Source organism: Schistocerca gregaria, chromosome 5, assembly GCF_023897955.1.
Source record: "Schistocerca gregaria isolate iqSchGreg1 chromosome 5, iqSchGreg1.2, whole genome shotgun sequence".
Taxonomy (NCBI): Eukaryota; Metazoa; Arthropoda; class Insecta; order Orthoptera; family Acrididae; genus Schistocerca; species Schistocerca gregaria.
The window spans coordinates 521,421,910-521,448,453 of NC_064924.1; the positions used below are offsets into that span (position 1 = coordinate 521,421,910).

Genomic DNA, 26,544 nt, shown 5'->3' on the forward strand with positions numbered 1-26,544 from the left:
GCATACAATTCTCATACTTGACAAAACATTCAAGTAATAATATGATGTATTACATAAAGATAAGCTTTTAATCCTTGGTAATATAATCCATGAGAAGGTATAGTTTAATGTGTATCATAATATAATGGAAAACAAACTAAAGCTTTGTTTTCATTTTTTCTTTAAATGCCTCATTCAGTTCTATAATCAAGCTTTCCTATCAGGTGCATTGTTCATGCCATATTTCCTCAGATGTTATCCTTCCATCTTATTATGGACATTCCTCTTTTTGTGATTCTGTCAGCTTTTCTGGAAAGTCATACAAACAGCAGTCTTTTTCATGACATAGTGTCGTCATGCTCTGCTCAATGGAGCCCTCCCATCTTCATTACTTGGATAATGTTATGAAGTTTGTACAGTGTCTTAAAACTCATTTTTCCTAACTCTCTGTTCTAGGAAGTGGTCATACTTAACATACCACGAGGTAAAATTTCTGATTCAAGGTGCACTTGCACCAGATATCTTGGAATACCATCCCGACAGTACACATGCAGGACCCCTCTCCTCTCTCCCCCCTCCTCCCTCCCCCTCTGCCTCTCCTCCCTCCCTCCCTCCCCCTCTGCCTCTCCTCCCTCCCTCCCTCCCTCCCCCTCTGCCTCTCCTCCCTCCCTCCCTCCCTCCCTCCCTCCCTCCCTCCCTCCCTCCCCCTCTGCCTCTCCTCCCTCCCTCCCTCCCTCCCTCCCTCCCTCCCTCCCCCTCTGCCTCTCCTCCCTCCCTCCCTCCCTCCCTCCCTCCCCCTCTGCCTCTCCTCCCTCCCTCCCCCTCTGCCTCTCCTCCCTCCCTCCCTCCCTCCCTCCCCCTCTGCCTCTCCTCCCTCCCTCCCTCCCTCCCCCTCTGCCTCTCCTCCCTCCCTCCCTCCCTCCCCCTCTGCCTCTCCTCCCTCCCTCCCTCCCCCTCTGCCTCTCCTCCCTCCCTCCCTCCCCCTCTGCCTCTCCTCCCTCCCCCTCCCTCTGCCTCTCCTCCCTCCCCCTCCTCCCTCTCTCCCCCTCTGCCACTCCTCCCTCTCTCCCCCTCTGCCACTCCTCCCTCTCTCCCCCTCTGCCACTCCTCCCTCTCTCCCCCTCTGCCACTCCTCCCTCTCTCCCCCTCTGCCACTCCTCCCTCTCTCCCCCTCTGCCACTCCTCCCTCTCTCCCCCTCTGCCACTCCTCCCTCTCTCCCCCTCTGCCACTCCTCCCTCTCTCCCCCTCTGCCACTCCTCCCCCCTCCCCCTCAGCCCCCCTCTCTCCCCCCTCTCTCCCCCCTCTCTCCCCCCTCTCTCTCTCCCGTCTCTCTCTCTCCCCTCTCTCTCTCCCCCCTCTCTCCCCCTCCCCCCTCTCTCTCCCCCTCCCCCCTCTCTCCCCCCTCTCTCTCCCCCTCCCCCCTCTCTCTCCCCCCCTCTCTCTCCCCCCCTCTCTCTCCCCCCTCTCTCCCCCTTCTCTCTCAGCCCTCCACCCCTCCTCTCCCCTCACCCTCCACTGCACCTCCCTCCTCTCCCCTCACCCTCCACTGCACCTCCCTCCTCTCCCCTCACCCTCCACTGCACCTCCCTCCCCCATCCCTCCTCTCCCCTCACCCTCCACTGCACCTCCCTCCCCCATCCCTCCTCTCCCCTCACCCTCCACTGCACCTCCCTCCCCCATCCCTCCTCTCCCCTCACCCTCCACTGCACCTCCCTTCTCTGACCTCCTCACCCTCTCCGCTCCCTCTGCCTCTCTGCTCCCTCTGCCTCCCTTTTCTCTTTCCATCTCCCTCCTATGCCACTGACCCTCCACCCTCGTTTGGCTCTGTATCTGTCTATTGATCACTCGCTCTGTGGACACTCCTCCCCCTTGTTTAATTTTTGTTGTTCTCGCAGCAAGGTTCTATGGATGTGTATCATTTTCATATTGTATTTTGTTTTTGACTTTGACAATAGACTTACAGTGGGATATCTGTTACAACTGTCTTAATGTTGTCTGACTGCACAATTGCTTTATAGACCAGTGGGTAAATACTGCACGTGTTTGTATCCAACTTATTAGCTTTTATGTTTTGTTTCACTTGCATTCCCTGTGTTTCAGAATCTCTTCACCTTCTAAGTCTCAGTGGGAGCAACTACTGAATGATATTTTGACATTGCAAGAAAAGGTGTTCAGGTGCATCCCCACAAAAGAATGTTATGAGGTTTGTGAATGTGTTTGCCAGTCACTTAATGAAAAATTCTATTTTCACCCCTTGTGTGAATTTTGTACTATCTTGTGTTTAGATATATGCTGAAACTCTGCTGTCATCAGGTGATAAAAAAAATATTGCAGAAGCATCCACTATTTTGGAGTGTCGGAAGTCAGCTGTGATTCCTAAAATGGTATCATTTGACCGCAGTGTTAAATTGGTTCTGCAGGTTGCAAGGGAATATTTTGACTCATCTGGAGATTTGCTTTGCCCAGCAATGGAACTCGCAAAGTAAGTATCAGTTTAACAGAATAATCTTTGTGTCTTATTAAGATATTTCTATTTTTCATGTAACATTGTAAATAATAGTAGTAGTTTCATGATTTTGAACTTGATGTGATTAAACTTTGGAGTATTTGCCTGTTTACAAAATATATTAAAATTAGCAATTGGATGAGCAACTGTAATTGCAAATTAGTCATATCATTCTTCATTTCATGACAAAAGAGAAAGCAATAGGAAATTACTACCTGTGTTTGTCCACTTAATGATTTCTGTGTTTTATTGATGTGCATTGGCTAAAAATTGTTGAGAGATAATGTCTGGAGATCCTCATATGTTTGATAATGTAGACACATTTGATAGATATTTGATGATAGTTATTTGATGGTAGAAGAGTGACAGATAACATTTTGATCTTCAGCTTGATCTTCAACGTGATCAGAATTTAATCTTAGGTTTTATTAACCAGATCCTTTATGATGGCTGCTGCGCACTAATTCATATTTTGATTGCTGTTTGTATGTATATTCTTCATTTCAAGAGGTCAGTTTGTCTGTTTAGCATCCTTGAAAGATAAACACAATCACTTATATTTTCAACAATGTAGGAAAAGATTGCTACCTACTGTAATGATGACAAGTTAAGTTGCACGCAGGTCCAATTAAAAGACACACATAAGCTTTCAGCCACTGCTTTTGTCAGAAAAAGAAAGAGAAACCCACACCATTCATTCATACAAGTAAGCACACCACACACACATATGACTGGCAACTCAGACAGCCCAGACCAAAATGCAACTGTCATATGGAATGGAATGGGTTTAGGAAGGGGAAGGGATAGCAGTGCACAGGTAGGAGGAGAGAGGAATGCTGTTTGATGGAGACTGCAGGAACTACACTGCCAACAGGCACAGCGTTTGGAGGTTGTGGGACAGGGAGATGGGGACAACAGAGTTAAAAAGTGAGGAAAGGTGGGTGGGTGCATTGACAAGGGTGGGAACAATAATGGGGCAGAGATGGTTTAATAGAGGGGATGCAAACTGTTGGGTGGAGGACAGTAAATATCCCTTATGTTGTGCTGCATGTTGCAATAGTATGAAGTTATCCCTTCTTCTTCAAACAACTGTTTCAAGTTTTAAAATGAGAAAATGAACAATGAAAAGTTTTGTTTCATCATTGTCGTATAATTTAATGTAATTATTTCTGTTCAGCAGTTAATTATATAGTGTATCTCAAAAGGTACAGTACAGGTTTGATCTGCCAAAGCACCCAAACTAATTAAGACATTCACACCATGTTCACCATTTGTGACACACTATGTCACAAAGTTTTATGCCATTTAGTCAGTTACAATATGTGCACTTTTTGTGACATGCACAACATCCAGTCTGTGATCGGAGGCTTTCCCAGCATATGGGTTGTTTCCAGGGCTCTCGGGTGTCCAGCCGGATGCGATCGTTGAAGTCGCACGATATTTCAGTGAATAACCTTTCCGCCATCATCAGGTCGTCCTGATGAATGGTCTGTCTGCTCATTGTCAGTGTTATTTATGTCTGTCAGTTGGGCTTTGATTCCCTGCGCCGACAGTCCAATTGCGGCCGCTGAACTTCCAGGTGCGGCCGCTGACATTCTGTTTGCGAGAACTGAAGCTTCAATTGCGGCCGCCGACAATCCGTTTGCGGGTGCCGACCCATGTGCATTCCCATCCCGGCGTCACTCTGGGTAGTGGAAGATGCAGAATCCTGTGGAGTGTCCTCTGCAGCCGTCGTGTGTCCGCTTGTGGCGTGACTCCTTGATGGAATTAAGTAATGGTTGACATGCCTTGCTTAGTTGAAAACCTGTGTCTTGGTTTAAGAGATTGTCCATTATGTGAATTTCAGGGACCTCCTTCAAGATGCTATTCCAGTAGAAACTGGTAGGGGGTCAGAATCTTGGTCTCTTTGTATTTTGCGTTGTGTCCAGTTTCCAAACAGTGTTCTGCCAGTGCTGATTTGGTGGGCTGGCCTAGGTGCGTGTGGCGTTGGTGTTCTTTGCAGTGGTCTTCGACTGTTCGGATTGTTTGACTGATGTACGATTTGCCGCAACTACATGGAATATTATATACACCCGCTTTCTTTAGGCCAAATCCATCTTTCATTCTCCTCAGTAGGGTCCGTATCTCGGATGGTGGTCGGAAGACCGAGTCAATTTTGTGTTGTCAAACAATCTGAACAGTTGAAGACCGCTGCAAAGAACACCAACGCCATACACACCTAGGCCAGCCCACCAAATCGGCACTGGCAGAACACTGTTTGAAAACTGGACAAAATGCGAAATACGAAGAGACCAAGATTCTACCCCCTACTAGTTTTTTCTGGGACAGTGTCTTCAAGGTGGCAATTGAAATTTGCATAATGGACAATTTCATAAACCGAGACACAGGTTTCAACTAAGGAAGGCATGGCAACTCCATCAAGGAGTCATGCCACAAGTGGACACAAGACCCTTCTACAACGGCCGCAGAGGACATTCCACAGGATTTGGCATCTTCCACCACCTGGCGTGATGCCGGGGTGGGCGCGGACCTGGGTCGGCACCCGCAAGAAGACTGTCGGCGACCGCAATCGAAGTGTTGGTGCCCGCAAACGGATTGTTGGCTCTTGCAGATGGAATGTCGGCGGCTGCAACCGGAAGTTCGGCGGCCGCAGTCAGACTGTCGGCGCAGGGAATCGGAGCCCGACTGACGGACATAAATAACACTGACAATGAGCAGACAGACCATTCCATCAGCACCACCTGATGATGGCGGAAAGGTTATTCACTGAAATATCATGGGACTTCAACAATCGCATCCAGATGGACACCCGAGAACCCTGAAAACAACATACAGTCTGTATTTGCACCAATAATTCAGTTCTTTAAATCATATATGTGGTTGACAGATGTTTGGTAGACTTTGTCCTTGATATACCCTCGTAGCAAGAAGTCCATCAGTGTAATGCCAGGCGACCTAGGAGGCCAAGGAATTCAACCACCCCTGCCAGTTCAGCCATCTGGAAACACCTCGTCTAGAACATCTTGCATGGTCTGAACCCAATATTATGCACCATCTTGTTGGAAAACAACTGTGTCATGGCAGTCTTCCAGTTGTGCTAACATAAACAGCTCCAGTTTATCAAGTTAATTGTTAGAATTAACTGATTTTTTGTGAGGAAAAAAATGGGCCCCGCAAGGAGATCAACCGTGCAGCAAAACCACACATTCACTTTTGGGCTGTCACAGTATGTGGACTGATTGTGCCCCAGATGTTGTGAACATTGTGTTTGTTTACTTTAGCACACACATGGGATATGGTTTTGTCTGAAAATGTTGTTAGAAAATTTCTGTCCTCCTCTAAATGGTGAAGAACGTTCACCTGTACAGCATATGTTGTGTCTTGTCATTTGGTTTCAATGTGTGCGGCAGTTGCAGTCGGTATGGATACATCTGTCAACATTTCTGGATGACCCGGTTCATGGTCCTGCGACACCCTCCCAAAAGAATTCTGCAGTGAACATTGAAATGCCATCTCTATCTGTTCTGTGTCAGCTTCACTTGTCCCAGGTCTTCCACTATGATGCTTTCTACCAAGACTTCCTGTTCTGGCCATCACCAACCCTCTTGTTGGCCAAAGTTGATTCATTAATTTCTTAAGTAAGTCATTAAATTTGGTGACTGGTCAGATTTTCAGATCACTTGCCTCACTGAGATAGACATGCACTGCAGTGAGAGATAGCGTCATCAAATTTAAATAATCAGTTTTATCAATAATACTCACCTTTTTTGTTGCTTTTCATTGTTGTGAGTTGTAAGCTTGATATCCATTTCCTTTCCCTGGTTTAACTTTTTATGACCATCTAGAGGATGATTGGGTTGCTTCAACAAAATTGTGTAAACAGTTATCGACTTTCTGATAAATAACATGTATATTTTCAGTCATTTCTTTTCCCAATGGAAATCAGAATGGCTCACATAACTTGACATCATCCATGCATTTCAAACTCATACAACCAACTGAACAAAAAACAAAGATTTACCATTAACAACATGTAGCGACGAAATTACTGTCATATATCGATCTTTTTGTGCATAATTATCTTTGGACAATTCATTTCATAAATAAAATATGAATAATTGTTTATGTTTTTTGAGAAGTCCATAATCTTCTTTGTAATTACATTAAGTGCTTACAAAAGTTGACATATAAAATTTTCATATTGCTATGTAGTATTGGATTTTTGTTTTTTATGGTGTCAGAATGGCATCAGCCATTTCATATGATCCAAGATTGTTTAGTACATTTATCTCATCATAATCAGTTCTATTAGAAACGCCCCCAAAAATTTTGGAAGCATAAAAATTTTGATGCTAAACTGGTTCTGCCAACAAGGTTTGGACTGAAACAAAATTATAATCTTGGATTCTTCATTATGTGATATACAGCATTTGACCAGCTTGGCATCATTACTTCATTCAAGTGAGATCAAGAGCAAAATTTCGATTTACAGAATTTTTTTATCACAAATTTTCAAAAAAAATTCTAATTCTCACCTTTTACCTATTCTGTATCTCTCAAATTATCACCGAATATCACATAACATATATTGGATGAACAAAAAATGGTACACATAATAGTAACTTATTGTATTGGCATGACAGTAGAATTTGTATTTTATGAATAACTCTATATACCAACATATTAAAAACAAAGATTCCAAGACTTACCAAGCGGGAAAGCGGCGGTAGATAGGCACAATAAATAAAACACACAAACACATACACAGAATTTCTAGCTTTCGCAACCGACAGTTGCTTCTTCAGGAAAGAGGGAAGGAGAGGGAAAGACGAAAGGATGTGGATTTTAAGGGAGAGGTAAGGAGTCATTCCAATCCCGGGAGCGGAAAGACTTCCCTTAGGGGGAAAAAAGGACAGGTGTACACTTGCGCGCGCTATAACATTTCAGCTCCTCAACACCAAATTAAAACGTTCCACTTCAATCTGTTTGCACTTATAGCGATCCCAGCTTCCTCAACCAAATTAAAACGTTGCATTAGGAGGTGTCTGCTTCGTGCAAAAGGTCTTGAGTTCATATTGACGACAACAAGTAATTCTTCATTACAGACGTTTATTTACAAAACAGAACTGACAGACTTCACAGACTCAACAACTGACTCTCCGAGCTAACCGCACTGCATATCTGAACTGGCAACTCCTAGGTGTATTAATATCTTTCCAAACAATGAGAGTCTTTGACAATGTTTTGTTTACAATACGATAGCAATTCACGACTTAAAACTAAATTAGACATTACAGAATTTTAGTACAGATTAAAGTAAGTAAAAGGATCAGTACATATAAATTCTTACAAGCATAATTTCCAAATAGATTTTATAACATTTTTCTACCAGCTTCTGGATAACCTTCACCAGATTTGTACTGATGTTTCCAGAAATATCTTGACATTTGATTCTGGATATTTCTTGAGTGATTTAGAACAACTATTTATATGTAAAATGATTTAAATCGTGTTTCAAAACGTAAATAAATCTTTTTAGCAATATTTCTTGATACAAATCGTCTTTCGAAATTAGGTTATGAAACAGTTTTCACAAGTTTTCGTATTTTTGCGATCATAATATAGAATTTCTCCATAGAAAGTTCCAGAAATGTGCATTAAACGTTCATTTTCAGACTTTCTCTTTAGCTGGTGAGTTTTTAAAAGTATCTTGTCCATATTATACGAAATAATTTAGCTCAAAACTGATAATTTATACAATTAATCAGAGCTACAGCAAACAGTGAGTCTTTCTTTTACAAAATGAAATATAATTACAAAATTGAATGAAAATAGGTTACTAACACTAATATATATTTACATTAATTCTATTCTTGTTCTTTCTGTGCAAAATGTCCTAATATTGACACAGTACAATATTTAAACATCACCAAAGTTTCCCTTTACATTTTGCATATCTGTATCGACATCCCCTAAAAGTCTACAGTATCGAATACTTCAATATGTCCCAATATGTCCTGTAATGTTACAGCACGCACACACACACACACACACACACACACACACACACACACACACACACACACACACACACATCCATCCGCACATACACAGACACAAGCAGACATTTGTAAAGGCAAAGAGTTTGGGCAGAGATGTCAATCGAGGCGGAAGTACAGAGGCAAAGAAGTTGTTGAAAGACAGATGAGGTATGAGCGGCGGCAACTTGAAATTAGCGGAGGTTGAGGCCTGGCGGATATCGAGAAGAGAGGATATACTGAAGGGCGAGTTCCCATCTCCGGAGTTTGGATGGGTTGGTGTTGGTGGGAAGTATCCAGATAACCCGGACGGTGTAACACTGTGCCAAGATGTGTTGGCCGTGCACCAAGGCATGTTTAGCCACAGGGTGATCCTCATTACCAACAAACACTGTCTGCCTGTGTCAGTTCATGCAAATAGACAGTTCTTTGCTGGTCATTCCCACATAGAAAGCGTCACAGTGTAGGCAGGTCAGTTGGTAAATCACGTGGGTGCTTTCACACGTGGATCTTCCTTTGATCGTGTACACCTTCCGGGTTACAGGACTGGAGTAGGTGGTGGTGGGAGGGTGCATAGGACAGGTTTTACACCGGGGGCGGTTACAAGGGTAGGAGCCAGAGGGTAGGGAAGGTGGTTTGGGGATTTCATAGGGATGAACCAAGAGGTTACGAAGGTTAGGTGGGCGGCGGAAAGACACTCTTGGTGGAGTGGGGAGGATTTCATGAAGGATGGATCTCATTTCGGGGCAGGATTTAAGGAAGTCGTATCCTTGCTGGAGAGCCACATTCAGAGTCTGATCCAGTCCCGGGAAGTATCCTGTCACAAGTGGGGCACTTTTAGGCTTCTTTTGTGAGAGGTTCTGGGTTTGAGAGGATGAGGAAGTGGCTCTGGTTATTTGCTTCTGTACCAGGTCGGGTGGGTAGTTGCGGGATGCGAAAGCTGTTTTCAGGTTGTTGGTGTAATGGTTCAGGTATTCAGGACTGGAGCAGATTCGTTTGCCATGAAGGCCTAGGCTGTAGGGAAGGGAGTGTTTGATATGGAATGGGTGGCAGCTGTCATAATGGAGGTACTGTTGCTTGTTGGTGGGTTTGATGTGGACGTGTCTTCAATAAGTGAAATATTATTGAATGAGGTTGTCACTGTGCAGCGGAGTGTGCGTTGATATGAAACTTCCTCCTGGCAGATTAAAACTGTATGCTGGACCGAGACTCGAACTCGGGTCCTTTGCCTTTCATGGGCATGAGTCGTGCTTGGGTAGCTCAGATGTTAGAGCACTTGCCACTGAAGGCAAAGGTCCTGAGTTCGAGTCTCGGTCTGACACACTGTTTTAATCTGAAATATTATAGATTGGTAATGCCCAATGATCAGAAGAAAACATCTTAGTCTACATAGTTATTTGAAGTGGTTTTGAAGAAAATATAGCAAAATACTTTAGATCAGAGGACAAAATTAATGTACTTAGTTTGGAACTTACTCATTTTTCTCATAACATCAATGAAATGCTTTTTGTAACAACGTACTACATGGCAGTCTTCCAGTTGTGCTAACGTAAACAGCTCCAGTTTATCAAGTTAATTGTTAGAATTAACTGATTTTTTTGTGAGGAAAAAAATGGGCCCCGCAAGGAGATCAACCATGCAGCAAAACCACACATTCACTTTTGGGCTGTCACAGTATGTGGACTGATTGTGCCCCAGATGTTGTGAACATTGTGTTTGTTTACCTTACCACACACAAATTTAACTTTCATACAGAACATTGAACCCTTGGCATATAAAAATATGTTGTGGCAAAAATTATTTCTTGCCCTATTTTGCAAGAATTTTGTATGCCCGAAATGACGGGTACTTCAACGTAGAACTGTCATATCACCTCATCCACAGATGTTGTGGTGACAGAAAATAGGATAGACCTCGGATAGAAAAGAGTAAACAAGTGAAAAAAAAATTGAACAGCATAGTGGGAACAGAACCTGGATAGGAAAGAGTTAGAATAAAGTGCACCAGAAATTGAGAACTGATACACCCAGCTATTGAAGGCACCACTCACCGCATGGTATGCCTATCAAAGTCAGCAGACTCCCTACCTATTCCCTGTGCAAGATTATCAGTTTTATCACTCATTTTGACCTTTAGTCTCTGATTGTTACAACTGTTTTGCATTTATTAATTTTCAAATCACATAATAGATTATACAATAACATATGAAAAATTGCTTTTAAATCGTTCAAATTATATTAGGGGATGAGATGACTGGCTCATTCTTACAAATTTTTTTGAAAACTGAATTATTTGGTTATTCGTGTAAAAATATTGACCATAAATTGTGCCAAAAATGTCAACAACACTGAAATTTACTTTAAAGTGCTGTTCATTTACTATTTGTCACTGTTGTATTTAAAATTCTTCATTCACGTCTACATAAAGTACACTGATTCAATAGGCAGTAAGAAAGTACAGGTCATGTACAAGGTAGTACAATCCCTTTGCATTCAATAGATGAGTTTCTAAATTTAGTATGCTTGTATGATGGAAGACCATGTTTCTAAAAATATATGAATCTCAGATCTTAGACTGTGTCACAAATGGTAAATATATGAGCCTCCGAACTGAAGACTGTGTGACAAACTATAAATTTCTTAACCTATGTATTGCAATAGCAAATTGTTTTCATGTATAGTCGATATATGTAACATTGTTCTCTCGATTAAATGTAGAGAAATTTGTGTAGATAATAATAAAAGGCAATAAAGTGTAACTCTAGTAAATAAGGCTTTGATTTATCCAGAATACTGGAACAAAAAAAAGTTAATTTTGGGGGTCAAAATAAAGTAAATAAATAAATAAAAAATAAAAAATCTATCATAGTAAACACAAGAAAATTGTTTACAGCACAAGAAATTGCAGTTATTTTTTGAGAAATGGTGTGCTGCTATCCATGCGCATTCCCAAAAGTAGTACACAAGAAGTGTTAAAGTTTCATTGGACAACAAATAATTCTAGACAGCAAAAGGAAATGCTCTAATAGTCATTTTTCAGATTCCAGAGTCTTTTTACACAAATATTGTGATTAAAAATAACATGGAAATGAGACATATTATATACTGCAAAGAAAATATGTTAAGAACTGACCAACTGCTCAGGAACTGAATGAGTCTTTCACTTAAAGCTTACTCGAAACATTGAAAAATAACACTGCAAAAAAAGAAAAAAAAGAAAAAAACTTCTCATAATAAAATGCAAATTTGTTATGAATTATTTATAACCAGTAGAAAAGTAACATGGCACAGGCAAAAATAAGAAGTTACCACATTTAAATAGTTTGCACAAAAATGCATGAAACACTGTAACTATATAGTTTTATACATGCAGTAGAAAACATTTTGTTACTAAAACTTTTATTTATTTGTGGGTGTGGAACAGATGCGTATAACTTTCTTCTTTTCTTTTTCTTTTTGCTGCAACTATGTTGCTTTCCAGAATGAAAATTATTACCATTTATTCTATTATGTTCCTTCTGATGGTAATTGTTATCATTGTGGTTACTTTGTTACCTCCTGTTGTTATTTTTGCTGTGCCGAGTTTGATTACTATCTTTTTCAAAATGGGTCTATTGTGGTTGTATTTTCCTGTTTTTTCCAACTCCGATCAAAATCTATCCAAAAATCCTTTCTCGAAGTCTGTAATACAAATCAGTACAACACAAGTAACTTGTACTCCGTTCTCACATTTCAAACTCGTACACCCAACCAAACAAAAAACAAAGGTTTCCCTCTAACAACATGTAGTAAAGAAATTACCACCGTATATCAATCTATTTATGCTTGATCATCTTTGGAATATAAGTTTCATAAATAAAATATGAACAATTGTTTATCTTTTTTGAGAAGTTCATAACCATAATTGTAATTACATTAAGTGTTTATAAAAGTTAACATTTAAACATTATTACATAGCTGTGTAGTAGTGGTTTTCTGGCTTTTATGTTTTCAGTAAGGTATTGGTCATTTCATTTGATCCAAGATTGGTTAGTATAAAATTCCTTTACCACGAGTGTATCAACATCCGTGAGAGTCTTCGCTTCCTATATCATGTCTGGAAGTTCCTTTGAACCATTGTATCCAATTTGGTCTGAATAAAGCTTCCACACAGTGAACTTTGTCTAGAATCATTGTCATCATGCTTCACTCATGAAAACCTGGAAAGAATACCAAGAAAAGTTTGTGAGCAGGGTTGTCACATAAGCTAAACATGGTGTGAATATTTTAATTAGTTTGGGTACTATAACATATTGAAGTTGTGATGTACCTTTTCAGATGTCCTGTATATTATTTCAGCTTGTGTATTTCCACAGATAAGTATTTAATAAATGCAGATGGAGAGGAGGATGTCATTGTAACTAATAAAATGAAGTCATTTAGTTCCATTCACAGAAATATGATAAAATGGCTTTTCCTGTGGCTCTGGTTAATCTAATCTTATCTCTGGCAAGTAATTCTGCTGATGTGTCACTTATTCATAGTTTGGTAACAAAAAATTGATATTTAATTTCAAGATATTCTCCAAAACACCTTTGTTCCTTGTGTATGACTGAATCTCTAACATTTGAGTTTTGCAATTTTCCTTTTCTGAAATAAAGATGGAGAACAATAGCTACACATACATGCAAACAATAGCAAGTAAAGTGGCTGGAGCAGGAGAAAATGTAGCGTATGCAGTTATGAGAAAATAATGTGCTCTCTTAATAAGCATACTACCAGTCTTTTAAATAATGCAGTATTCTGCATGATTTAATGCAAAGAGAACTGTTACCACTTCTGTGGTTCAGTGATGCTGAAAGTGAGGAAAGATTAGAAGGGTGTTCAACTGGAATGAGTAACATATTTGGAACTGTGTATGGATTAAGGGCAAACAAAAGCAATACAAAAATAATGAAAGATAGTAGGAAGCAGAATAGTGAAATGCATAACACTGGTTCTGGGGAAAACATAGTCCTATTAAATGTATCATAATTTTGTCAAGGAAGCAGAATTTGACAAGAAGGTTAATAAAAGGAAGATATCAGAAGTGAATTGCTGCATGCAAACAAAGCTTTCAAGAGCTTTACTCCTACGAAATATTGACATGGAAAGATCAGCAGTTAACCTGTAGCTAATTAATGTGTATCACATAGAAACATAGAATGTAGATGTTCAAGCAAGTTGTTGACGATTTTAAAAGTTCTTGTTCTTAATAACCTGGCAGGCTTGTCAGTATCTTTCTCCTGGAAACACATACAAAATAGCCTGTAACATAACTGTGTTCACCTGTACAAATATGCCCTCGGTAGTTGTGCCTCTGTTGAAATTGACTGAACAATAGTTGTTGAAAGTAGGCTATTGCCAAAACTGTGCTCTGCACCAGATTCACAGTAAACACACTTTAATTGAACTTTGATTGGTAGATGAACTACTGTTTATGGCCAGTTTGTGGCTTGTTTACTTTCATTACAGTACAGACAAAACAGCTAGTCACACGTTACGATTAGCTGATGTCCTATATTGTTATTGTAAGAGTGCACTAAATTAACACTGAACTGACACAAATGTTTACATGTGGCAAACATGCAGTCACTGGATAAAGATCTTAAATCACTGCCTCTGGAATCTTAACAATAATATAAAAACAGAAATGATGTGTACAACAAGTAATTATTGGAAGTAACACTGTATTCTGATCCTTGTCACAGTAAATTTATCCCATTTCAAGAAATAAGCCACAAGTTCACAGTCAGTCATTAAAAACCTTCACTGAACCATGGAGTGAGCACCTAACAAGAAATTTACATAAATTTTGTCATAGTTTCCAGTATGTAATTTGTACTACATCATATGTGGTAGATTATCCCATGTTTTTGGACATAAATGTTGCTGCCCTTCAAACTCAGTGTAGACTTGTCTTAAATGGCTTGCAAAAATGTTCTTATGTACATTGCAAAACTTAGACCTACCTATAGTTATTTCATAACTTTTCATAAATTAAAATTAAAGATACAAGTTCTCAGTAAATGAATAGCAGAATAATATTTGTTTGAATAAGCGCTTGTAAATACAACTATAATTTCTGTTACTTACCAACCGAAAGCATTGGTATGTTGATAGGAGACAATAAAAAACACACACACAAATTTCAAGCTTTTGCAACCCAAGGTTGCTTCATCAGGAAAGAGGGAAGGATAGGGAAACATGAAAGGATGCGGGTTTTAAGGGAGTGGGTAAGGAGTCATTCCAATCCTGGGAGCAGAAAGACTTCCCTTAGGGAGAAAAAGGGACAGGTATACAGTTGCGGGCGCACACACACCCATCTGCACATATATAGACACAAGCAGACATTGTAAAGGTAAAGAGTTTAGGCAGAGAGGTCAGTCGAGGCAGAAGTAAAGAGGCAAAGATGTTGTTGAGTGACTGGTGATGTACGCGGGGCGGCAACTTGAAGTTACCGGAGGTTTAGGCCAGGTGGGCAACGGGAAGAGAGGATATACTGAAGGGCGAGTTCCCATCTCTGGAGTTTGGATGGGTTGGTGTTGGTGGGAAGTATCCAGATAACCCGGACGGTGTAACACTGTGCCAAGATGTTCTGGCCGTGCACCAAGGCATGTTTAGCCACAGGGTGATCCTCATTACCAACAAACACTGTCTGCCTGTGTCAGTTCATGCAAATGGACAATTTGTTGCTGGTCATTCCCACATAGAACGCTTCACACTGTAGGCACTTCAGTTGGTAAATCACTTGGGCGCTTTCACACGTGGCTCTGTCTTTGATCGTGTACAACTTCCTGGTTACAGGACTGGAGTAGGTTAGGTGGATGGCAGAAGACACTCTTGGTGGAGAGGGGAGGATTTCATGAAGGATGGATCTCATTTCAGGGCAGGATTTAAGGAAGTCGTATCCCCGCTGGAGAGCCACATTCAGAGTCTGATCCAGTCCCGGAAAGTATCCTGTCACAAGTGGGGCAATTTTGGGGTTCTTCGCATGAACGGACATAGACAGACAGTGTTTGTTGGTAATGAGGATCACCCTGTGGCTAAACATGCCTTGGTGCACGGCCAGCGCATCTTGGCACAGTGTTACACTGTCTGGGTTATCTGGATACTTCCCACTGACACCAACCTATCAGAACTCCGCAGATGGGAACTTGCCCTTCAATATATCCTCCCTTCCCATTACACACCTGGCCTAAACCTCCGCTAATTTCAAGTTGCCGCCCCTCGTACATCACTTGTCACTCAACAACATCGTTGACTCTGTACTTCCTCCTCGACTGACATCTCTGCTGTGCACGTGGGCGTGGGCGTGCGCAAGTGTATACCTGTCCCTTTTTCCCCCTAAGGTAAGTCTTTCCGCTCCCCGGATTGGAATGACTCCTTACCCTCTTCCTTAAAACCCACATCCTTTCGTCTTTCCCTCTCCGTCACTCTTTCCTGACGAAGCAACCTTGGGTTGCGAAAGCTTGAAATTTGTGTGTGTGTGTGTGTGTGTGTGTGTGTGTGTGTGTGTGTGTGTGTGTGTGTGTGTGTGTGTGTGTTTGTTTGTTTGTTTGTTTTATTGTCTCTTATCAACATACCAACACTTTCATTTGGCAAGTAACAGCATCTTTATTTTTAGATATATTTTTCCCACATGGGACGTTTCCCTCTATTATATTCAACTATAATTTTTATTTAATTATTCTGGATGGATCCAAAATATGTGATTCTATTTCAGTAAAAAATTTTGACTAAAAAGTTAATTAATTTGAAACTAAATGAGTGTAAATGTTGCTAACATGTTTTCATTATTAGCTGTACGAATGCTATAGTTCTTTACATGCAATTTTTATCTACTCTCTCAGAAAGTTAGTAATTAGACATATGCCTACAAATGAATAATGATAATGAAGTCTCACATTACTGGTATTTTGTAATTAGCACATTTTTCAGGTAAACTAATCAAACTAATAGCTTCTGAATAACCAGAAGACTGCAATAAGTACTAAAGTTAAGTTGGCTAGACCCTGAATTAATATTGAACATTGTTATGTTCTGTGCACATGGTATATAGATGAGCGTATTGAAGATATTACAAAATTTGGAAGAAATTAATACCAATTTTGGAGGAAAGAAAAATATAACAGATGGAAAGGATCCATCTGGTTTGTTACAAGTCACACTGACTCTTACATCAATGATACTTCCATCATCTAGCCATATGGAGAGGACAAGCTGCAGTATTTTCCCAAGTATTACAACAGCATCTACCTTAAAATCATTTTCACTGTGAAAAGAGACATTAGTGGTTTGCCATTGCCTGATGTCCTGGTCTCACCAACAGTTTGATGTAAAGCTAGGACACAGTATACAGGAAATCCATAATAACTGGTGCTTTGTGACACACAAAGAGTGTGAGTGATTGTATCAGAATGACCCACCATTATCTAAACTCAGTTTTTTCAAGCAGCTATAAAATAAAATATTTCTTAAAACTGACAAAAAAAAAAAAAAAAAAAAAAAAAAAAAAAAAAAAATTGGAACCACAAGAGACTGCTGGAGTGTACAAAATAAGGTTCATGTCTGATAAATACATAGGGGAGACAGGTTGTGCAGTCAATTAATGGCTAAAAGAGCATGAATGGCAGGTGTGCCTCAAGAATAACAGCAACTCAGCCGTAGTTAAACATAGTGAAACATATGGTCAGGATATAGATTCTACTTATGTTGACATTTTAATTAGATCACCAGTGTAGACAAGAAGTAAGAGAAGCAGCCAAATTGTTAACAGTTTTAATCATGATGAAGAGTTCAGGCTGCTGGCAGCATGACTTCCTACCCTCAGTGGTGCGCTGACGCCACTGACATGTGCGAACATAAACACAAACAAAGTTCTACTCGCGCCCCACCCTCCACTCAGCCAAATGTTTCCAACAATCATCGCAGCATCATTGAATTGCCTATCACCAACATTTATGACAATAATCAGTAAGATATACTCTCGTTAAATTTGCGAAAGTTTGACATTGTGCAACAGTGTTCAGACAGTTCCATGAAGAAGGGCACAGAAAGAGAGCCAAAACTTGGATTGGAAGATTCTGACAAGAATTATGTGGTATTAAATACTCAAGAACTTTTAACTACATAAACACATTGCAAAACAGAGATGCTACCAGCTTTTGAGATACTATTTTCTTTCTAATTCTGGTACTCACAATGCAGCTAGAAAAGTGGTGAACATATCTGCACTGTTACATGTTGCTGTGCACAGTGTGTGGCTTAGCTGCTAAGTAAGTATCGCACTACAAATCCGAATCAGTTCTCAGTTGGTTCAAGGACTTTTTTTGTGTCATAAGTCACTTGTTCTCCATTGGCAGTGATTTATTAATGTGAAAGTGCTAAGATGTGCCATGGTTTTGAGTCTACAGTAAACTGTAGGTTCTCTAATAATAGCCAAGGTAACTTAGTTCAAAGACATAGCACCTTTGATAGGACCATTTTGGTAAATCACTATGATGCTCAAATGTACTTTTGGGTCAGGAAGAGCTTCACTTACTGTGCAGCACAGGTGAATGGTTGACTTTCTTCATTTTTGTTTATTGTTTCCATCCTAGAATTTCTATTATTGATGAGGTTTTTAGGAAGACGTTCTTGAAAATCTACATCTGTTGCAAATGATTGTACACAAGTAATACATGTAACATGGTTAATTTGGAGGAAAAATAGACTAGATGCATTTGAAATGTGTTGCTACAGAATAATTTTAACAAATAGAGGGGCAAAGATGAATACACACACTAGAAAACACTGTAGAAAGAGTAGACAAAGAAAGAAGTTTATGGGAAACCTTTGTGGCAGAGTAATGGCACATGTGCCTAGACATCCAGAAATACTTAACTTAGACCTGGGAGAAGACGGAGAGGGGAAGAACTGTAAGTGCATGAAACCTATTAGTACACCCAGAGATGGAGATGAAATGGGAAGGAAATGTCACATGAAATAATCACAAAGGAACAATATTACTGTTGAGTCCAAAGTTTTTGGAGTTTTTAAACAAGTTGGTGACACTACCAATGGCCTTTCATCCCAGGTGGCAGGATCAAGTATTGTAGTAACTTTATAAAACTTAAAAATTTGTATGCCTTATTTATAATTCTACACACACACACACACACACACACACACACACACACATTAAATTAATGTGGTACTGTAATTAGATTAAATGAGTTTCCTGTTAGTAAGAGAATTGAATAAATTATTAACTGAACAGGTACACATAATTAGCTAGCTGAAAGTGAGGGTGGAAGGTATTCGTTGGACAAGCCTGAGTGATTTTACAGTTGTTGTATGTATACTGGTGTTTGTAGATTAATAATGAGTTACTAATATTAAGCATAAAAGAAAAATTATACAGATTTATAAGTTTTGTGCTGTTTATATTCATTATACTTTTAACTTAGTGTTTACACAATGTGTATTGCTTTGCCAAAATAAATAGTATTTTTCTTTATGAAAATCCTTGATTTGTCTGACTGTGATTGCTTCTTTTTTAGGGCATGTCTCCAGTTAATTGTGGATGAGACTGAAGAGATTCAGGAACAGCTTGATCTCATATCGTCCCTTCAAATTCTTAGTGATTTTAATTTGTCTGTGTTACCCTTACAAGGTATGTTGCCATTCATCTTTGCAGTTTCAACGATTTTCCTTACTGTCTATTGTATATCCATATGAATGTAAAATGCTCATTATCACTTCCAATTCCTTTCTTTGTCCAATGTCCTACCTATAAGATGCAGATGTATCTTTCTGCTTTAGCTTTTCTTGGAATTATTGAAATCCTTGAAGGTTCCTCTCAATGGTTTTCTGTTGTTAAATGCCCTCATATGTGGTTTTTACCACATAGACACTCCTTTCAGTGTCAGTGAAGCAGCACTGCTTTGTTTTATTCTTAAAAAAGAAAACACAGATCTAGATGAACAATCTCTCTATGTTGCCATAGAAAGAAAACCTTTACCCATGTTGTAAAGGCAGCAAAAGAACTGGAAAATAATAGATTTATTTTGGATAGTAAAAAAAATCAAAGAATCACAAAGACATTATGGTTAGTGATCAAGCTGAAACAGGAGCCACAGCTAAAGGCCATGATGTTTCTGAAATCAAGATAGAGGACAAAACTGTTGTAAATCCCACTCAAATTTCTGAATTATTTAATGAATTCTTTATAAATGTAAACAAATCAAACAGCAATGTAGAAAATTACCCAGACAAGATAAATTTCTTTAACAGTGAGCAATCCGAAGATGAACTTTTCAGTACATTTATCAAAACTACTGTAAAAGATATAGAACATCAGCTGGATGGGATGGGATACCGACAAAAGTGATAGAAACAGCCTCTACAATAATTGCACAACCACTCCCCACAATAGTTACCCAGTCCATTCAAGAAGGTTATTTTCCAGACCCATTTATTGCAATAGTTAAGCCACTATTAAAAAAAGGCACAGAACAACATATGGATAACTATTGCCTATTTCCTTCTCTTCCATTAGTAACAAAAGTATTTGAAAAGATACTCACCATACAAATTCAAAATTTCATAGAAAAATTTAAAATAATCTCAAGATCAATATGGATTTCGAAAAGGTAGAACCACAGTATCTACTATAAACCATTTTGTAGTTAAAATTAGCTCTTCTTAGACAAGTCACTGCATGCCACAGGGACTTTTTGTGACTTATCAATGGCCTTTGGTAGTATGAACCACTCCTTCCTACTCTGAAACTGGAAAAGTAGGGAATTAGGGGCACTGTGTAAGAGTGGTTTAAGTCCTACCTAACCAGCTGAAGACAGAGTGCCTATAACTTCAAAATGGAAAACCATTTTACAAGGAGTACTCCAAGGTTCTGTCTCATGTCCCATTCTGTTTCTGTTTTACACAAACAATCTACCACTTAATGTTGAGTGTTACTTAGTTAAATTTGCAGATGGCACATCTGTAATCTTTGAAAGTAACAGTGCTGACAAAAGTCCCCAAACTGTAGAAAATACTTTAAAAAAATTAGATGCCTCATTGATTCAAACAGGTTAAAATTAAACATGGGGAAAGACTCAGTTAATGCAGTTTAAAACAAAACAAGCAAAATTAAATGATATTCACGTGAGTCACAGAAATGAGGATTTGCATGAAGCTAACAGTGTGAAATTCCTAGGAATGCAACTGAATATAAATCTACCATTGGGCTCACATATACAGTACCTTGCAGATGAATTAAATAGCCTTGCATTTGGAATGAGAGTATTATATAATGCTACCAGTATGGACATATGGAAAGTAGCATACCGCAACTGCTTCAAGTCAGTAATAAGGTATGAAACTGTATTTTGGGGTGACTCAAACACTATGTGTCAAATAATAAACTTCAGAAAGCATTCATTAGAAATTTGCTTAATGTAGGGTGAAGAAAATCATGTCTTCCACTCCTAAGAAATCTAAGTATATTAAGTATTCCCTCACTATACATATATGAGCTGATTATCTTTTTACACAGTAACCCTGATTTATTTGTAGCAAATCATTTTAAACATGATTACAACATCAGCAATCAAAATAATTTTATGCTGCCTACCCACTGTTTAAAACTTTATGTTCAGCAGAAATTTAGAAACACTGAAAAAATCTTATTTGGCAAATTAGTGCAGAAATGTTACTATTCAGTAGAAGAATTCCTTAATGACAACTTAAAAATTTGAGCAGGAGAGAGAAAGTATTTATTGCTGTTAATTTGTAATAGTTTGTTACTTTTTAAGCAAATCATGAATTGCCTAGTTACGTAATTATCCAGTACAATATGTTATTACGGTATATTGATAATTTTTACCTATGGACCATCTGACAGCAACTGAATAAAACACAATTTTAGTGCCATACGCATTTCGCCTTTATTTTCTGCAAGACATCATCAGTGGCAGGTTGTGTGGACAATTTATTACATATTACGCCCCTGTTGCATTTTTGGTGTTGTTCTTCTTCTTAGGAATGCCAATCTGCGGTTTTTTCCCCATATTCCACAGCACTATGAACTGAACGTTCAGTTCATAGTGCTATGGAATGTGGGAAAAAAAAACTGCAAATTGGCATTCCTAAGAAGAAGAACAACACCAAAAATGCAACAGGAGCGTAATATGTTAGAAATTGTCCACGCAACCTACCACTGATGATGCCTCGCAGAAAATAAAGGTGAAATGTATATGGCACTAAAATTGCGTTTTATTCAGTTACTGTCACAGTCCATAAGTAAAAATTATCACTATACCATAATATTACATCCAACTGAGGAAGACAGGACTACAAAAGTTGAACAGTATATTATATTAATGATATTACAAGAAAACTTGTAGACCAGTTTTGGTGTTTTGACAAGTCTCCTGTACATTAAGTCAGTGACTTGAAATTGTATGTTATGAGACAATAAACTTAGGCCTCTGCTATCTGTATTTCTCGTATAGGGATACTGTTTAGTCTTAAGGTGCCTTCCATTTTCAACATATCAACTTTGGTCTTGTTTTTATTCTTTTAGCTAAAAGTTAAATATATATTTTTTCACTTGAATATATGTTTTATGTTAGATAGGTTGTTAAATTACACAATTTTTTTAATTGTTTACATTAGAATACTAATTTGTATGGTAATTCAGGTTTAATGAATTTTTATCTGAAGTGACAAAACAATCTGTGAGGGAGTAAAGTGTTTAATGTATTCTGTAGCGGGTCAATAACTAGGTGTTTCTTTTAGTCATAATTACAAGTAACTACTTGTGTTTTGCTACCTCCTCATATAATGTTTGTATCACATTTTACCTGTGACTTTGACTCTCCCCCCCATGCATTATATATACTAATTTTTTCTTCCATTTGCCTCTTTGATTTTGAGGAAAAAATCTGTTGTTCAAAGGCTAAGGAGTAACTGTTGCTTTTTATTTGAATTTCAACCTACGTAAAATCAAATAACATTCTCCAGATTAGTTTAATTGACATAGTTTGAAAACCAATATGATTTTAGTCTATCATGTCATTACAAAATATTTTGAAACATGTTTGATTCCTGATATAATGCTATATTCCAGATAAAAGGAAAAATTATTGATGAGATATTAATGACAGTTATTATGTCATTGCTTCCATTCTCCCTACATCTCTGACACCATTGTTATTGGTTTTACCCTAATCTGTTTCACCTCTCTTTCTTTAGTATAGTTTTTAAAGTTCTTGCTATTGTACAAGCTATTATTCTTCTGTGGTGATTTTATTTTGGCAATTGAAGTCCTATCCTTATAAAATGTATCTATGTGTATTATCTGAACACATATTGCACAATAGTATGACTGTACAGTTATTTATTTTTAAGACAATTTAGTTCTGTATCCTCTCCAGACAACCAAGCTTCCACAGTGTATTTTATGTATTACAAGTGGTGCAACTATTATTTTTTCTTAAATCTGTTAGCATTTTAGGGCAATGCTATAGTAATATCCCACAGGTTATTTCACCATTGTAAATGCATTTCAGGTAACAGTTCCTATTTAAATCTTGCTATGTTTTATCTCCAAAATTATTGGATTAGTTCTTTTTTTTAAATTTTATGTTTACAATACCACAGTTTCAGTATTGTACTGCTTTTGTGGCAGATTCTCTCTCTCTCTCTCTCTCTCTCTCTCTCTAAGAAGCTGAATCCAGTAATGTAATGCTTCTTCAGTTCGACAGTGTGAAGATCGCATGCAGCTTATAAAGTCAATCCTGCATAAAGACCCTTATGCATATCAAAGATGGGAAGAGCTACTACTGTTAGCTCACAAGTTAAGAGTGTGTGGCCGTAATAGACATGAATGTGAAGGACGTGTCCTTACCATTACAGCTCAGTCAGCTTACGAGGTACGTTTCATAAGTAGTATTAGATTCAAAGATTTCTAAGCATCATAATAAATTTGAAACTGGTCTGTGGACTTCCCAAAAACATTTTCTTCAATTATACAAACTACTAAGGACTACTTTCACTTTTGTGGCCATCCATTTTTTTAATTGCTGTTTGACTTTCTAAAATTTTAATATTCACATTTTCATGTGGTCTCAGCGCTCTGAGACTGCAGACGTGTGTACAAGTTGTGTGTGTGTGTGTGTGTGTGTGTGTGTGTGTGTGTGTGTGTACTGCTGACAAAGGCCTTAATGGCCGCAAGCTTTAATTGTGTGAATATTTTTATTGTGCCTATCGCGACTCAGCATCTCTGCTATATGGTGAGTAGCAACTTTTCTTCTCTGGTATTGTTACATTCCATCCTGGATTTTCCATTGTTTGATTCATATCCAAAATCTGTTATATGTACTGCAAGAGTTGCAAGGCTTGTAAGTTTAAGATTATCTGTAATGTGACTTAAAGTTCTGATTCTTTTCCATACTAACTCCTATAATATGGAATATCCTAGAAATCTGAATTACACTACCATATTATTTCTGACACTGTAGCAATGTGGTCAGCTGTGCACATGGGTGAGCGTGTATTTGACTAGATGATTGGTCAAAGGGTGCGGAGAAAAGTCAGGACATGCGGAGACCAAGCAGCAATCGGTATTGTAATTGTAAACTGTCAGAGCTGCATTGGTAAAGTACCGGAAATTCAAGTGCTGGTAGAAAGCACTGAAGCTGAAATAGTTATAGGTACAGAAAGCTCGCTGAAGCCAGAGATAAATTCTGCTGAAATTTTTACAAAGGCACAGACGGTGTTTAGAAAGGATGGATTGCATGCAACCGGTGGTGGAGTGTTTGTCGCTGTTACTAGTAGTTTATCCTGTAGTGAAGTAGAAGTGGATAGTTCCTGTGAATTATTATGGGTGGAGGTTACACTCAACAACCAAGCTAGGTTAATAATTGGCTCCTTTTACCAACCTCCCAACTCAGCAGCATTAGTGGCAGAACAACTGAGAGAAAATTTGGAATACATTTCACATAAATTTTCTCAGCATGTTATAGTCTTAGGTGGAGATTTCTAATTTCCAGATATAGACTGGGACACTCAGATATTTAGGACGGGTGGTAGGGACAGAGCATCAAGTGACATTATACTGAGTGCACTATCCGAAAATTACCTCGAGCAATTCAACAGAAAACCGACTCGTGGAGATAACATCTTGGACCTACTGATAACAAACAGACCCGAACTTTTCGGCTCTGTATATACAGAACAGGGAATCAGTGATCATAAGGCCGTTGCAGCATCCCTGAATATGGATGTTAATAGGAATATAAAAAAAAGGGAGGAAGGTTTATCTGTTTAGCAAGAGTAATAGAAGGCAGATTTCAGACTACCTAGCAGATCAAAACAAAAATTTCTCTTCCGACACTGACAATGTTGAGTGTTGATGGAAAAAGTTCAAGGTAATTGTAAAATGTGTTTTAGACAGGTACGTGCTGAGGAAAACTGTGAGAGACGGGAAAAACCCACCGTGGTACAACAACAAAGTTAGGAAACTACTGTGAAAGCAAAGAGAACTTCACTCCAAGTTTAAATGCAGCCAAAACCTCTCAGACAAATAGAAGCAAAATGATGTCAAAGTTAGTGTAAGGAGGGCTATGTGTGAAGCGTTCAGTAAAATTCTATGTACCGACTTGACAGAAAATCCTAGGAAGTCTGGTTAAATCAGTAAGTGGCTCGAAACAGCATATCCAGACACTCCGGGATGATAATGACATTGAAACAGAGAACGACATGCGTAAAGCTAAATATTAAACCCCTTTTTCCAAGGCTGTTTCACAGAGAAAGACCGCACTGCAGTTCCTTCTCTAAATCCTCGCACAAACGAAAAAATGGCTGACTTCGAAATAAGTGTCAGAGGAATAGAAAAGCAACTGGAGTCACTCAACAGAGGAAAGTCTACTGGACCTGACAGGATACCAATTCAATTCTACACAGATTATGCGAAAGAACTAGTCCCCCTACTAACAGCTGTGTATCGCAAGTCTCTAGAGGAAATGATTGGAAAAGAGCACAGGTAGTCCCAGTCTGCAAGAAGGGTCGTCGAGCAGATGCGCAAAACTATAGACCTATATCTCTGATGTCGATCTGTTGTAGAATTTTAGAATATGTTTTTTGCTCGAGTTTCAAGTCGTTTTTGGAAACCCAGAATCTACTCTGTAGGAATCAACATGGATTCCAGAAATAGCAATCGTGTGAGACCTAACTCGCTTTATTTGTTCATGATACCCAGACAATATTAGATACAGGCCCCCAGGTAGATGCTATTTTCCTTGACTTCCGGAAGGCGTTCGATACAGTTCCACACTGTCGCCTGATAAACAAAGTAAGAGCCTACGGAGTATCAAACCAGCTGTGTGGCTGGATTGAAGAGTTTTTAGCAAACAGAACACAGCATGTTGTTCTCAATGGAGAGACGTCTACAGACATTAAAGTAACCTCTGGCATGCCACAGGGGAGTGTTATGGGACCATTGCTTTTCACAATATATATAAATGACCTAGTAGATAGTGTCGGAAGTTCCATGCGGCTTTTCGCGGATGATTCTGTAGTATACAGAGAAGTTGCAGTATTAGAAAATTGTAGCAAAATGCTGGAAGATCTGCAGCGGATAGGCACTTGGTGCAGGGAGTGGCAACTGACCCTTAACATAGACAAATGTAATGTATTGGGAATACATAGAAAGAAGGATCATTTATTGCATGATTATATGATAGCGGAACAAACACTGGTAGCAGTTACTTCTGTAAAATATCTGGGAGTATGCGTGCGAAACGATTTGAAGTGGAATGATCATATAAAATTAATTGTTGGTAAGGCGGGTACCAGGTTGTGATTCATTGCGAGAGTCCTTAGAAAATGTAGTCCATCAACAAAGGAGGTGGCTTACAAAACACTCGTTTGACCTATACTTGAGTATTGCTCATCAGTGTGGGATCTGTACCAAATCGGGTTGACGGAGGAGATAGAGAAGATCCAAAGAAGAGC

The 26,544-nt window shown here is 39.0% G+C and overlaps 1 protein-coding gene across 4 annotated transcripts in view; it reads left to right on the plus strand.

The window, feature by feature from the left end:
• Positions 1–26,544, plus strand: part of LOC126272771 (NBAS subunit of NRZ tethering complex-like) — a 410,576-nt gene that overhangs the window by 136,760 nt on the left and 247,272 nt on the right. For all 4 annotated transcript variants that reach the window (XM_049975911.1, XM_049975912.1, XM_049975914.1 and 1 more), the window contains 4 exons: positions 2,081–2,183; positions 2,266–2,462; positions 19,086–19,198; positions 23,287–23,462. In XM_049975911.1, the coding sequence (XP_049831868.1) occupies positions 2,081–2,183; positions 2,266–2,462; positions 19,086–19,198; positions 23,287–23,462 (589 nt within the window). The remainder of the gene's footprint in view (positions 1–2,080; positions 2,184–2,265; positions 2,463–19,085; positions 19,199–23,286; positions 23,463–26,544) is intronic.